Here is a 16699-nt window from a genome sequence, read left to right on the forward strand (position 1 = left end):
CTCCCAATGACGTCCCGACGTCAGTGACGTCGGTGACGTCATCCCGCCCCGTCGCCATGGCGACGGGGGAAGCCCTCCAGGAAATCCCGTTCTATGAACGGGATTTCCTGATCGGAGATCGCCGAAGGCAATCGAAGCGGGCGGGGGGATGCCGCTCAGCAGCGGCTATCATGTAGCGAGCCCTCGGCTCGCTACATGATTAAAAAAAAAAATTTTTTTTTTAAAAACTGCTGCGCTCCCTCCTGGCGGTATTTTTCATACCGCCAAGGAGGTTAAGTATGGCACAGCAGAACATACTGAATTTAAAAGTGGTGGTATACTTACACCACAACAAATAAGATAACATTTGTATGAGCAGGATACAGCTCTTGGCTGATGTACTGAACATATGGCTCCCAGAAAGCATAGCACTGGGGATACACAAACATTTATTGTATACAGTATATTCAATATATTGTATACAGGGCTGTGGAGTCGGAGTTGGAGTCAGAGTCGAGGAGTCGGACCAATTTTGGGTACCCAGAGTCGGAGTTGGAGTCGGTGATTTCATAAACCGAGGAGTCGGAGTCGGATGATTTTTTACAAAATCCACAGCCCTGGTAAGCATTAGACTAAGGAGTCGGAGTCGGAGTCAGAACCATTTTGGGCTCCCGGAGTCGGTGGTTTCATAAACTGAGGAGTCGGAGTTGGAGATTTTTGTACCGACTCCACAGTCCTGATTGTATATATACAGTAATAAAATATATTTATATAAATATAATATACAATATATGTATACAACCCTATGTTTATGAGGGTTTCCTCCAGACACTCTGGTTTCTTTCCAAATCCCAAAAACATACAGATAAGTTAATTGGCTTCTCTCTAAATTGGCCCTGGACTATAATGGACATTTGGGATAGGGATTAGATTGTGAGCTCCTCTGAGGGACAGTTAAGTGACAAGACGAAGAAGATGTCAGCACTATATAAATACGAAATAATAACAAATATTGGTGGCGATGAATGAGGACTATTACCTCAAACCAGGATTCAATCAAAGCCATTTACTTCTCTCAGCAAAACCCCTCTCCTGTTCTCTGCATCAGGATTAGAACGAGCAGGTGTGTGTGTGCGTATTATATATATATATATGTGTGTGTGTGTGTGTGTGTGTGTGTGTGTGTGTGTGTGTGTGTGTGTGTGTGTGTGTGTGTACAGTGTGTGTGTGTGTGTGTGTGTGTACAGTGTGTGTGTGTGTGTGTGTGTGTGTGTGTGTGTGTGTGTGTGTGTGTGTGTGTGTGTGTGTGTGTGTGTGTGTGTGTGTGTGTTGGCATGCATCAGGAAGGGATTAAAGACAGTGGAGGGTGGCGGCGTGGGAGCGATCCAAGCGGATGAGGCTGGAGGAAGCCCCAGGTAAACATAAATCTTTTTCTTTTAATCAGCTCTGCTACACTTTAAGGAAGGGGGGGGGTCATGTTAGGCATCAGGAAGGGTTGAAGTCAGTTTTAAGTACCAGGGATTGGTTAATGTCAGAGGGGGAGTTTAGAGTTAGACATCAGGTAGGGATTAGTCACAGGGGAAGGTTAGGATTAGGCATTAATAAGGGAATTACCATTAAGGAGATCACTTACGTTTGGCCAGTCCAAGGGAGAGAAGTTACAATAAAACTGGAAGAATGCACTGCACACCCAAACTAGCCAAGTATACTTTAACCACTTCACCACTGAGGGGTTTTACCCCCTGACCACCAGAGCAATTTTCACCTTTCAGCGCTCCTTCCATTCATTTGTCTATAACTTTATCATTACTTATCACAATGAAATGAACTATATCTTGTTTTTTCCGCCACCAATTAGGCTATTTTTAGGTGGGACATTATGCCAATAATTATTTTATTCTAAATGTGTTTTAATGGGAAAATAGGAAAAATGTGGGAAAAAATAATTATTTTTCAGTTTTCGGCCATTATAGTTTTTAAATAATGCATGCTACTGTAATTAAAACCCATGAAATGTATTTGTCCTTTTGTCCCGGTTATAAAACCGTTTAAATTATGTCCCTATCACAATGTTTGGCGCCAATATTTTAATGGGAAATAAAGGTGCATTTTTTCAGTTTTGCGTTTGCAGTTTGCGTCCATCCCTAATTACAAGCCCATAGTTTATAAAGTAACAGTGTTGTACCCTCCTGACATAAATATTTAAAAAGTTCAGTCCCTAAGGTAACTATTTATGTATTTTTTTTAATTGTAAATTTTTTCTTACAAAAAAAAAAATGGGGAGTGTGGGAGGTAATGAGTTAATTTTTTGTGTATAACTAATTCATTTGTATGTGAAAAATGTTTAGGGTGTAGTTATACTATTTGGCCACAAGATGGCACCAGTAACTTTTTGTTTAATGCGACCTCCAAGCGTCCTTCCAGACACTTGGAGGAAGTAGTAGGAGGCTGGGTAAGTTTTTTTTTTTTTCACAATGATCGCGCTGCTTAGGGAATGGGTTTTCCCGTTCATTGATCTCCGGGCGAGTGGCTGGCGGCGTGTTTACCCGCGGGAATGCACGCTAGAGCGAGCGGGAGCGCGGAAAGTACGGATTTCTCCGTCCTTGGGGGTTAAAGGATGGAAAAAGGGACGGAGAAATTCATACGGGCAGGAGTAAAGTGGTTAAAGGAATACTATCGATTCACATATTTTTTTCAATTGACACAGGAATTGTTTGGGAAGTGCTGCTAAGTACTGGTGTATACATTTTAGTAGCAACTTCTTTGTTTACTGTTAGCAAAATACTTTCAAACTTTACTTAAGCCAAAACTGACGGCTGACTGAGCCATGAGGAGAGGGGAAATTCCCCTCACACTTGATCAGTTAACTCTATGTGTAACTCTGAGTGTGACAGAGAGAAAGCTGCAGCTTCTGTGTCCTGTGTTTCTGACTGAAGTGTCTGAAGAGAGCAGAGGAAATGTAACTAATTGTCACAGCTTTTCATACTGTTTTTGCTTTCAGAGTTTGATATGTTTGATATTTGCTTTCTGTAGTCTGATATGCAACTCTGGCTGTGCATTGAAGCAGACACCCCATCTGCAATTGATTTGTCCCAATATAGCTAAATCCTACCCTTAATAAATTACAGTTTTTGCCTCTGATATTTAACATGAAAAGCAGGAAAATGTTTACACAGCTACTTAGACATTATTTGCACACTGTCATTTTAGAACACTTGGGTATCGATAGTATTCCTTTAACTACCCGAGTAGAAGCAGTTCTCTGAATGCTGATACTGACCAGCAAAACCACATGAGCCAAACACATACCTCTGAGCTTTGGAATGATTTGCCTCTGGTCATGTCACATTTGGCAATGCAAATGGTAAGCAAGGGCATTCATTTCATAATAAACTAATTTTGTTGGGTGTGTTCAGTATTCCTTTAAAGACTACTTCCATTGTAAAATAGAGAGTCTTCAATGTAAAGCCCTTAAATAATTGCTGCAAGGAACTGTGGGTGGTAGGGTTAATTATCCACTCTTCCGTAATTCATAAATGACAGAAACTCCACCCCCTCCATCTGTAAGACAAAGTCAGCCATGTTTCACGAAGTTCTGTGGCCACCCCCACCTGCTTGCTAAGGCCCGCCCCCAGCTCGGCAGTCATCAATTCGGCCACTGTTGCTGAACTGGGTGCTGAGACTTGCCCACCTAGCTTCAGAAGGCTTTAGAAAAAAAACACCATGGCAGATTTGCTGATGAGGATGGGCAGAGCTCCTGTCATTATCTGAATTACGGACCAGCAGGTGAATGATTGATCCTGGTAGCATTAACACAGAGCCTTTCATTGCAGTCTATCTATTTTACACTATATGTACTCTAAGTTTTCAGAAGACTTAGTATAAGCTTATTTCATACCACTGTAATGGCTTACTGCTATCTGCCATCCTCTGAAGTCATGTCATTTAAAAGTTCACCTGGTACTAAAAATGCGCACACACCTTCACATTTTGTTGTCTGCCAGGACTTGATCCCCAAGGGCTAGATGCTGTACAGATACATTGCTAACCTATAGGCTAGCAAATGTTCTTTTGCTATGGAGGGTTAGTGGGGGACCAATGGTGCATGCTAGATTCCCAACAGTGGTGGCCTCAGCTGGCCTCCTCATCCGAAAACCATCTAGCATGTATACAAGGCTTAACACACTAAAAGGGAAATTGTGGCTGCCATATTATTTTCCTTTTAAACAATACCTGGCTGTCACACTGAACTCTTTGGCTGCAATAGCGTCTGAATCACACGCCTGAAAACAAATATGTGGCCAGTCAGACTGCATGGCAGCCAGGCAATGCACATAATTTAAAAGGAAATACATATGGCAGCCTCCATATCCCTCTCAGTTCAACCTCCATATCCCTCTCAGGTGTGCTTTAAGGATCAAGGAAGTCAAACTTCAACAATACATTAATACATTAAAGTGATTGGACCAATGCACAAAGATTGGATGCATTAAAGTAACTAATTATCCTTATACCTAGATTTCAGCTGTAATAAGTGCCAGTTCAATGAATTGGAAGAGGCTGAACCAATATAACCTACAGAGCCTTGATATTCCCAGCTCCCTTTGTTGAGAGAATGAATACATCCACAAAATCCACTGCAAACAAATCCAAAGGGGTCTTATGACTTCTAGCAGTTAAACAGTTACTGCTATAATCCGGCAGTCTGGCTTCCCAATTATCTGCAGCATTTATGGATAGACGTGGCGTGGCAGGACTTAGCTGTAGGGAACATGTCATGGATGATAACTGTCACATGAGGACTTTGCAGGCAGGTTTAATATATTTCATAAATTGGTAACTGACAAGAGTGGCTCTGTCTAGGTACACAGTGGGCCTGATTTACTGAGGCATATCCAGAGACCTCCAAGCATCTCCGGTAATCCAACAAACTGAAATCAGCTGCCGTTTTTCCATACAATGAATAGATAAAGTAGCCATTCTGGATAATTAGCACAGATGAATAACTATACTTCTGTTGCAGAAGAGGCCTGTCTGAGGAAGCAGTCATTGCCAACCCATAAAATCTCTAGATTAGAAGAAGTTGTTGCCAGACCCACACTTGTTCAGGACTGCCTGAAACTGTGAAAAAAAAAGAGCTGCTGCACCCTATGGCCAATCAGGTATTCTTTCAGAGCAATGTTAAAGTGAACCTGAAGTGAAAATAAACTTATGAGATAAGGGGCTACCCCCAAAAATGCACAACATCACGTGCACACAGCAATATTACCCGTACGACCTCAAGCAGTAGCGTGAGTTGTGCTATTAGCACGACCCGCAGTATGAGTAGCGCAATCGTTGCTATGGTAACGTATGTTACCAATGAGCGTTACTGTTAGTAACATGCATGACCATAGTAATGGTTACTGTTGTACGCTGTCTGTGCACAGCAATGTTCCCGTGATTTCATGCATCTAATCTCAATGCCCCTTATTCAATTCACTAACTTTACTCCTATGTAAGTTAGTAAAGCAGGCTCACCATCCAGTTCTGGGCGCTTGATGAGGTGACTATGACAAGGTCACTCCATAAACAGACATGAGCACAGTTCATCAGCACACCAGCAGTAATTCTTAAATGCAACACACTTATATTGTGCAATCATCCCACGTGAAGAACCATGTGGGATGATTGCACAATAAAAACGTGTTGCATTTAACAATTACAGGTAGTCCCCGGATAACGAACGAGATAGGGACTGTAGGTTTGTTCTTAACCTGAATCTGTTCTTAAGTCAGAACAATGTGCTATCTCTGTCCCCTGTACCTCCTCCCTGCTCCCCTGTGCCTCCAGTGTCCCCTTTTGTGTCACCTCTGCCCTCTGTGCCTGCTTATACAAGTTTAAAAGCCATTCTTCTTTGAATTTTTTAAAAAAATCGATTTTCTCAAAAACTACAAGTCCAATTTGAAAAAATTGTTTTTGGCTTGCTCCCATGGAAACACTGAATCCATGCCGTTCGTATCAGCGGGTCGTTCGTAAGTCGGGCGTTCGTAAGTCGGAGACTACCTGTACTGCTGGTGTGCTGATGAACTGTGCTCATGTACGTTTTCGCCTAGATAATTTTTCCTCTTCTGTTTAATATAACTTTTCAGAACGTTTCAATTCAATAAGTACCAAAAAGTAGGTGAAAAATAACTGCCAAAATTATTCTGTATCTTATTGCTTGTTGGTTGCTTAAAATGCATTATATTGATAATGTGTGAAAATATCACCAAATAGAAAACTTAACAGAGAAAAAGTTACCGGTAGTTGAATTAGGGCCAATGCATTGTATGTGTAGTCTAGATGATAAATAGAACATTAGTCCTGTAGTAGAGAAAAGAGTCTCATATTTTTAGAGAATGCATTAGACTGTCACTGCTGCTGTTTAGAATCCACACTCTGCTCATTTAGCTGAAAATGACAGGAAACTAATGACCCTCTGAACCTTCCTGCAGTAAAACCTTGTTAGAAGCCTTATCTCACTGTTTCTCAGCTGCTTTGGCTTCAATTCTCTAATCAGAAAACTGGCCAGAATGCATACGCTATCAAGCAGTTTTGCTAGATAACAAGTTTTTTAACCTCCTGAGCGGTCTGGACGAGCTCAGCTCGTCCATCACCGCCGGAGGCTGCCGCTCAGGCCCTGCTGGGCCGATTTTTATCAAATAAAGTGCAGCACACGCAGCCGGCACTTTGCCAGCCGCGTGTGCTGCCTGATCGCCGCCGCTCTGCGGCGATTCGCCGCGAGCAGCGGCGAAAGAGGGCCCCCCTAGCCGCCTGAGCCCTGCGCAGCCGGAACAAAAAGTTCCGGCCAGCGCTAAGGGCTGGATCGGAGGCGGCTGACGTCAGGACGTCGGCTGACGTCGATGACGTCACTCCGCTCGTCGCTATGGCGACGATATAAGCAAAACAAGGAAGGCCGCTCATTGCGGCCTTCCTTGTTTATTCTGGGCGCCGGAGGCGATCGGAAGATCGCCTCCAGAGCGCCCTCTAGTGGACTTTCATGCAGCCAACTTTCAGTTGGCTGCATGAAATAGTTTTTTTTTAATTTAAAAAAAACCCTCCCGCAGCCACCCTGGCGATTTAATCAGAACGCCAGGGTGGTTAAACAGAATCTGTAAGGACAAAGTGCCCCTATGGGATACTTACCTCGGGAGGGGGAAGCCTCTGGATGCTAATCAGACTTCCTCATCCTCCTGTGTAGCCCCGATCCAGCGCTGGCTCCCCCTGAAAATCCACAAGCAAGCTTGTCAGCGGATGCGCGCAGGCGCAGTAGTGCCTGCAGCACGCAGCAATATTTACCTTTGGGATACAGCGTAGGCACAGTACCATCTGTCCCCCTTGGTTTCCGGTGGAAATAGCGGAGCTCGATCGGGTCCGCATTAATGCGCAGGTACTATGCAGGTGCAAGACCTGCGCAGTTGTCCAACACTGCAAAGGTTTGGTCAGAGCATGCTCAATTTAGCAGATAGATAGAACATATAAAGTATATAGTCCAGCCCAAAAAGTAGACAAAAAAAAATAACTATATACAGCAGTGGTGTCTGTCCGCACATAACAGAAAGACCTGGTTACCCATTATTTGGAGCCACCTGACAGCTTACCACTGTTTATAGAGTCTGCATACAAAGGATTATCAATAAATCCTCACAGAAGGAAGAAACAATCTGTATTCCTGACTGCATCTCTGATGTACAGTACAGACTGCAGAACACTGCATAGATAGGCTGTACTGGATCTCAGCTATATATCGAACACACTGTACCCATTCACTTTGCCACTGTTCCCATAATAGCACACTATGTTTGCAATACATTCTGCTGTGTAGCTCATCAGTTTCCTGCACGCCGTGCATTAGCATCCCTGTTTATTGCAGCACCAGCACCCAGGATGTATGTCAGCATCTGATACATCAGTGCTCTGCTAGGGAAAGTATGCACTCCACTGTACACAGCTCATGCAAATACACTGTATTTACATTTGCTCACTGCACCAGCTGTGATCATCAGAACAAGCAGTCACAGCATCACAACTACCACCATCTGTCAATATATAGTACTTAAGTTCTTTCAGCATCTGTCACTACATGTTACTATGTAGTGCTCGCCACAACATCCACAGCTCCACCTGCCATACCTACTGTCCCATCTACAACAGCAACCTTCCTCATCTACTGTACCAGCAAGGCCTCCAGTAACCACAACAGTCTCTACTCTCAATGTGCAACCTCCCCCCCCCCCCCCCACTCATAATTTGCCATCTATCACCCACTGTCAACCGGGTAAACTGGCTACTAAATCAGGAGCCTTGATTCAAGTTACCATCAGGGCTGTGGAGTGGGAGTTGAGGAGTCAGAGCAATTTTGGGTACCCAGAGTCAGCGTTGGAGTCGGAGATTTCATAAACTTAGGAGTCGGAGTCCGGAGTCAGATGATTTGGTACAAAATCCACAGCCCTGGTAAGTATTAGACTAAGGAGTCGGAGAGTCGGAGCCATTTTGGGTACCCGGAGTCGAAGGTTTCATACACTGAGGAGTCGGAAGATTTTTGTACCGACTCCACAGCCCTGGTTACCAGATATACTGTACAGGCTTACACCACTTCAGCACGTTAATCTATATAACAACACCACTATGCAAACTGTGTTGTCACTGACTGTCATTAAATATTATCTTTCAACTTCTCTTCTGTTATTTTTGTTATGTTTTTTAGGAAAATTGTTGGAAACCATGGCAACAATATACAGGATACATAAAACTCTCTTTTTTCTGTGGTATCTGTGGTCCATAAAAGCCTGCGCAAAGCAAGATATAAAATGTATTGTATCCTCACACATCAACTGCTTCACTGAGTTTACTGCAATGTCACAGGGAAGAGTAATAATACATCTGTAGGGATCTTGGCTGTATTTAACTAAAACCAAGCTATCACAATAACAACAACCACAAGAAGAAACAATGAGAGCCACAGTGCAGTGAAACTTGAGAAAATGTGTGTGTGTGCTCGCGTGCTCCATTTCGCCATTTGAACCGTTATCTACCATGTTCTAATTCGCTAAGCAGTGTTTTGATAGTCCAGTGTCGATCCAAATTGCAGGCCAAAGCTGCTGTTCCTGGTTTCATGGCAGTTGCCAGTCTGGCTTTTTGGAAATTCAGGGAATTATCTTGCCAACTCACCTGAAATTACTGAGGCCTTGTTCACATTATAAAATCGCCATCGCAAGCACCGATTGATTTATATGGGTTTTTTAAGTGCTTTTACAAGCACTTTCTGAGCGATTTTCGCTTAGAAAGGCCCTTTTCTAAGCGTTTTTGTGGAGCAATGTTTTTTTTTAACTTCCCAACGTTCGTCAGGAAGTGAACTCTTTAACCCGGAAATTAATAAATACAATGTATTTATTCATTAAAGCGCTCAGGAAATAGCAATTCAAAGCATTTTTTCAAACGCTTCACGATTTTCCTATACTTTCTATTGAAGCACAAACTCTCAGAAAATGGTGCAGGAGCCGCGTTTGCGATTGGATGGAAAGCTCATCGCCCCTGTGAGAACATTCACCTAAGCTAACATTGCACTAGCACTTTTAAGGCGACTTTTAAAATTGCCAGAGCTAAAAAAAAAAGAGTGAAATCGCTCTTAGTGTGAACAAGCCCTAAGTGAGATCCAACAGTTGTCTCTGCTGCTGAACTGCAGGAAGTGTGTAACACTTTACCAACCACAGCAGAAAGCAGTCAGGCAGCGCTACCAGGTTCATAGAGACTCGAGACGTGACAGAGAGGTAGTTATGGAGAAAGTAGGCAGAGGACAACCCTAGGTTTGGATTATCCATAGGTTAGCATTAGAAATTTCTTCCCTCACAGTACATCTATGCCAAGGGGAAGTGTCACACTACTGTGGGTTGACCTGCTGAACTAAGGCAAACTGCATTCAATCCACATGTCAACAGCTTTATGTGTGTTCATAGATAGCTCAAGAAGTTCTTCTTTTGTGCCCAGGATTCATTAATTCTCCTGTACAGCACAAGAAGAAATGCATGGGTTGGTATAGCCACCATAAACTGATCAAAATTCTCTTTTAGGCTCTCAGTATCTCTCTGTAGGGACCAGGGCTGTGGAGTCGGTCCAAAAACCCACCGACTCTGACTCCGAAGTTTAGGATTCCACCGACTCCGACTCCTCGACTCCGACTCCTCTAATTTGCATATTACAATTTTGTTGATTAAAAGTATGTAACGTGAAATTCGTCTCTTAACTGCCAACGCTTAGGAATTTTACAAGACAACTGAAGTGAGAAGGATATGTAGACTACTATATTTATTCCCTTTAGACTAAAACTATTCCTTGGTAAGAGTACTTGTAAAAGGTACAAACCGGAACAAAGAACATCTATCAGGCCCTAGGCAATGTAAGTGTGGGTACATGTAAGAATGATGTGCAGGTACTCTGCAGGGGAATAAGGAGATTGTAAACAGACAACACCACTGTGTTCAATGTGCACAGCATTCTCAGTGGATTCCCTGCAGTTCTGTGGGGAGTGCATATGTAGAGTATAGTACTACTGTGTAACAAAGTAAACCTGAGACAGATGAAATTAAAGTTTTATACATACCTGGGGCTTCCTCCAGCTGCCTTCAGGATAATCCGTCCCTCGTTGTCCTCCTCCACCACCTGGATCTTCTGCTATGAGTCCAGGTACTTGAGCCAGTCGGGTGTAGTGCGCATGCACACACTCCACCCCCAGGAGCATACTACACCTGTGCAGCACTATTGCGCAGGTGCAGAATGTTCCTGGCTGTGGGAGCGGCATGCAGCCGGACAGCGCTGACTGGCTGAATTACCAGGACTCATAGCAGAAGATCCGGGTGGTGGGGGACAGCGAGGGATTGATTAGCCTGAAGGGGGCTGGAGGAAGCCCCAGGTATGTATAAAACTTTACTTTTCATCCGTCTCAGGTACCCTTTAATTTGCAGTCACTAAACCTAATTTAACAACATATCAAATTATTTGATTTCATCAGCAAAGGGAGTGCATATATTTTCATAAATCAGCATCAATGCAGAATTATTTCCATCTCATTGACCATCTCTATTAGTGACACAGCTACACATCAGGCTTTATTCTTACAGCATAGATGTTATTTAGTATATATGTTACGGCCAGAACCCGAAGTGTGGCCACTTCTAGTTCTGGCCGGCCACTTCGGGTTCTGGCCGGCCAATGCGCGAAGTGGCCGCAGCGCAGCGGCCAATGTTAGAAATGGAATGTTTCCTTTTAATATGAATGTAGTTTTCCTGGCCGTCTCTGGCCAAATGTAGCAAAAAAAAAAACAGTTCGTTCATTGAATGAAATGAAGCCGCCCGGCTTCTGCTCCGCCTCCTCTCCTCCGCCCCTGCCTCTCTCTCTCTATCTTCTTCGGGCAGCCGGCGGGGACACGCGTGTCCCCGAGAGTCGTTCGTGGCGCCAGGAAAGCAGAGCGGGGAGGCTGCAGACCTTGCTTCTGCCAGCCCCCGCTCTGCAGGGACGAACGACAGGATTGCCTGCCGCGACGAACGACTCTGGAGGGGACACGCATGTCCCCCGCTGCCAGTGTCGGGGAGAAGAGAGAGAGAGAGAGAGAGGCAGGGGCGGAGGAGAGGACGCGGAGCAGAAGCCGGGCGGCTTCATCTCATTCAATGAACGAACTGGTTTTTTTTTGCTACATTTGGCCAGAGACGGCCAGGAAAACTATATATATATATATATATGTATGGTTTGCCCGCCCGCTCTCATACCCCCTGATGACGGCGGAAGGCCGAAACTAGTCGGGAAGAGAGCGGGCAACGCCACTTTGATCGCTTAGACTTGTAGTACCACACGGAGTGGGAAGCGTTCATTGCCAGAGGGGTTCCTACTAGAGTAGGACCCTCTAGATGTGAGTTGATCTTATCTGTTTTAAAAATTCATCCATTTGAATAAAATTTGCAGTTGAATTTTCCACTGAGAGACTCCACATTTTCCTTTCATTGTGCACTGAGTTGCACGTTTAGGAGAAGAGCAAATTTTGTTTGGGATCTCTGCTTACCACAGCGCTACTGACTTTTGGCGATATAGGAAAACTACATTCATATTAAAAGGAAACATTCCATTTCTAACATTGGCCGCTGCGCTGCGGCCACTTCGCGCATTGGCCGGCCAGAACCCGAAGTGGCCGGCCAGAACTAGAAGTGGCCACACTTCGGGTTCTGGCCGTAACATATATAAGAGATTCCTGTGTACACATCATATATACAGTCACAATCAGATATGTATATCTGACCTTAAAATACGGGGACTGCTTTATTGAAGCAGCACAAGTAACTAATTTTGATTGGTTTATTTCATTTTTGTGGACTAAGCACAGCTATTACTGTATATATACTGTATATATACATTATTTTTAATGACTATTATCTGAGAAATAGAACATTTTATCATATTTTCTATATTAATTACAGTTACAAATTCATTAGGAGTCGGAGTCGGTGCATTTTCTCACTGCAACTATATCTTACACGACAAACACTCAAAACATCAATATGGGCCTGATCCGCGGTATGTCTGCGATTTAAAAAAAATTGCATCACATTAGTGTAAACAGCAACATGGGATTTCATTGAGAAAGCTTACGTCATATTCTGATCGTAATCGCACAAGATCCAAATTGTAGCTTAGATGCATGCTTTGGGAACAGGTCCTTAGGCTCCTTTCACACTATGGCCTTTATATAATTTGCTTTTTCTCCTAAATTTTCTCCAAGATTATATTTCTACACCGTGTCAATATAATGCCTTTTAAACCCCCAGCAAAAAAAGGAAATATACAGAATAAGCTTGATAGTATTTTTTCACCTACTTTTAAGTACTTGTTCAGTTGCAGAGTGCTGAAAAGTTATTTTAAACAGAAGATGAAAAATTATCTCCTAAGTGCTATTGGCAGCATTAACTAAAGTACTAAGTAAAGTATTAGTGAAGTTTCGGGGTCATGGATACGTCACTATCACACGGCATTTGGAAGGATCGGTTATTTCTAAGGAGCGCACGCTACACTGCCAGTACTAGCGTGCATAGCGTGCCCGCGCTATAATTAAATTGTGCTAATTACATTAACATTCATAAGCTGATTTAACTCGCGCTGTTTCAACCCAATACAATGAATGAATAAAGTTGAATGTCTGTTACATCGCTACAGACAAATGTATTGCATCACAACAAGATAAACAACATAACCTGAGGAGTGGGAGCCGGATGTTTTTTGCACCAAATACACAGCCCTGGTATTAGATTAAGGAGTCGATGTCGAGGAGTCGCAGCAATTTTGGGTACCAGGAGTCAGAGTTGGAGGTTTCATAAATTGAGGAGTCGGATGATTTTTGTACCGACTCCACTGCCCTGGAAAATTCAGTGTCAGCTCACCTGGTTGGTAAGTGGAAAATCAACTAGCCAATAAAAGCTTCCAGCTGTTAAAGGACCACTCCAGCGAAAAAAGTAAGCAGTTAAAATCTGACAGAAGCGACAGGTTTTGAACTAGTCCACCTCCTCATGGAGGATTGTCAGGGTTTTCTTTGTTGTCAACAGCATTTCCTGAACGGCAGTTCCCAAATAGTGTGCAAGTGAGTAGGGAGGCCGGCTGCAATCTTACTATTTTTGCAGTTAAACTGCCATTTAGGAAATGCTTTTGACAACAAAGAATGCCCTGAGAATCCTCCATGAGGAGGTGGACTAGTTCAAAACCTCTCTGTTCTGTCAGATTTAAACTGCTTACTTTTTGCACTGTAGTGGTCTTTTTAATCAACTGGCTGGAAGCTGATAACACAGCTCCCGGAAAGTTAATCAGCAATTTGTGGCTCTAATTTGCTAGCATGGCCTTCACATCTTCAGTCAATAGAGATCTGCATTTTTTGCAATCCCTTACAAGTTCACACCATCGTTTACTGTGTGACATTGTGGTGCCTAAAGCTGTTCAAACACCGGTGCTGAGCCGTCAGAAGATATGACACAATGTAATGTCCCCTTGCCCTCTCCATAGAAGAGAACTAGCTGCGTGGCGAACACCTGAGAATCATGTTTGTAAGGCAATCCCTCCAAGACTGTCACCTGAAACAAACACTCAGGGCTGGTGCACACCGAGCGGCTTTTTGGGCGTTTTCAGATCCGCTTGCGGCTGCGGATCTGCTTGGTCAATGTATCTCAATGGGGTGGTGCACACCAGAGCGGCAGGCGTTTTGCAGAAACGAAAAATGCCTGGGTGAGGCATTTTTTGGATTGCGGGTGCGTTTCTGCCTCAATGTTAAGTATAGGAAAAACGCAAACCGCTCTGAAAAACGGCAGTTCAGAGCGGTTTTGCAGGCGTTTTTGTTACAGAAGCTGTTCAGTAACAACTTTACTGTAACAATATATGAAATCTACTATACTGAAATCCGCTGCAGCAATCCGCAAAACGCTAGCAAAACGCCTCATAAAAATAAAAAAAAGCGTTTAAAAATCTGCTAGCATTTTGCGGATCTGCTTGCGGTTTTTGGTGTGCACCAGCCCTAAATATGTATTTTGAACAACAGAAATTTTGTGTCCAGAGCTTTATACTGCATTGATGTGGTAAAGGTGGCCACACACCATACAATTTTTAAAATATTTTCAATTCAAGAATCGCAATCAATTTTTCTGACTGATTGTAACATTTCAAAAATATGACCAATGTTCTACACACAGATTTTTCTCCAATTATGATAAAAATGATTGGAAACTGAGAAAAATGCTAGGGTGTGCATATTAATAAATTAAACACACACCATACAACCTTTAAAACATTGAAGAAAAATTTCTAGCATTCTGGATCGATAAAAATGGGAAATCCAATCGGATTTTTCAGTCAAATTAAAAAAAAAAAGTTTTCGATTTTTTCCGGGATATCCGATCATATTTATCGAATTGCCTTGAAATCGGATCATGTTATTGTATTGTGTGTGGCCACCTTAAGATTGAATTAAATTGTACAATGAAGGCTGAATGCTGTAAGGACAGTTTAAGAGAAAACTGTTCGCGTAGTGTACAAAAAGGCCAGTGACCACCATATATTTCAACTCCTTGTATTATTACTGTCCCAATTCAACAACACTAAGCCCTTAACGGTCTCACCACTTGCAGAGATCAATGTGGATTTACCAGGCTGCCCTCATAACGTGTCCCCCAGCCATATAACCAGCACGCGCTCAGCACGTAACCGACCACAGCTCACTGCTCCACTTGGCTGCTTTTACAAACATCCCAAGAGAACCGAAGGAGGCTGTCCAGCAGTGACAGGATGAGTCCCCATCTGTAAACAGCATCCACTGCAGCATCAACATCAGCACCACATGTCTCCACTTCCATTAGATGAATCATCCAAGACTGCTCTCCAAGCAAATACATGACTATGGTCCAGATGCCATAGCCACACTAGTGTGATTATTACAGAGAACATGAATTGCCTTTCAAAGACCTCTCCTAAATCCCATCATCAGTCTGGCAGCAGCATACAGTAAGCCATGAGCACCATAGTGCCTGCCCCACACACACCCAGCTCTCTCTACACGCTGTAGATGCGTGCAGAGCACAGTATGATCTCCATGCCTCACCTTCTTCTTCTCCCATGTGTTCCTCGCTCCAGCTACAGCACAGTAACATCAACCTCATTCACCCCACGTGTGTGAGGCCGCAGAGAGGGCAGCAGCTCGTCCCGGGCTCGGCCGTTGTGTGTGTGGCGAGGAGGAGTGACTTCCCTGAGTGTCCCTGTGTCCCCTGCATGGGAAGCTCCGCTGCTACTGACTGCTCCACAGATGCTACACAGCAGAATGGGAGGAAAAGGAGGGACGACCATGCAGTCTTCCCTGGGAAAGGATGCACGGTGTGTGAGAGGGAGAGCAGCCAGAGAGCGGAGAGGCGTTATGTCATAGCTGGACCTGGGGACCAGTGATCAGGAAATACCCCGACTTCTGATGTCCCTTCAGCTGCGTCAAACCTGAGCTCAGCACTTGCCACAGCAAAGCATTACGTCATCTCCACACAGCAGGCAGAGGCATACGGAGTGTCGTGTAGTGCGCAGATCCTGCCTGATCACTGATATATACACGCTGTACTCTGCATACAGATATATGGCAGCTGTATATTACAAGCACACTTGCTCATTTACCATTACCATTATTTTGAAAGCTGATGCGGGTATCAGCACAATTCTGGCACAACACATCATTTTGGTGCTGGTTTTTGCTTTATTTTTCGTCAGTACAGCACCAATAACAGCCATTTGTGCATTGAAAAGAAATGAAAAGTGTACCTGTAAGGAAGTTCCCAGTGAGATACTTACCTCAGTAGAGGGAAGCTCAGAATAATCCAGAGTCTTCCCCCATCTTTTTTGACTACACCAATACAGTGTTGGAAGGGACCCTCCAAATGTATTTGACAAGAGCTTGAAATTATACTACTGGATTTTGATTTACCCCTCCCCCCAGTGGTGGCTAACAGTTAAAGGTGGCCACTAACGGTCCAATTTCTAGCGAAAAATCGTTTGAGCGATCAGAAATTCTGATCGGATTGGTTGTAAATAATCTCCATTGGTGGACACAATCGATTATGAACGAGTGAAAAAAATGTCCGAATTAATTTTCGTCGAACCAAAATTTATATTTTCTTGTTGGTTGTGATAGATAGGAAGCAAA

At 43.5% G+C, this 16699-nt stretch overlaps 1 protein-coding gene across 1 annotated transcript in view; it reads right to left on the minus strand.

Annotated features, from left to right (window-relative positions):
* LIMK1 (LIM domain kinase 1) overlaps positions 1–15993 on the minus strand; it is a 179629-nt gene extending 163636 nt beyond the window's left edge. Inside the window, exon 1 of the mRNA XM_068270034.1 lies at positions 15620–15993. Within this exon, the coding sequence (XP_068126135.1) occupies positions 15620–15677 (58 nt within the window). The 5' untranslated portion in view covers positions 15678–15993. The remainder of the gene's footprint in view (positions 1–15619) is intronic.
* Positions 15994–16699: the final 706 nt, after the last annotated feature.

Source organism: Hyperolius riggenbachi, chromosome 2 (assembly GCF_040937935.1).
Source record: "Hyperolius riggenbachi isolate aHypRig1 chromosome 2, aHypRig1.pri, whole genome shotgun sequence".
Lineage (NCBI taxonomy): Eukaryota > Metazoa > Chordata > Amphibia > Anura > Hyperoliidae > Hyperolius > Hyperolius riggenbachi.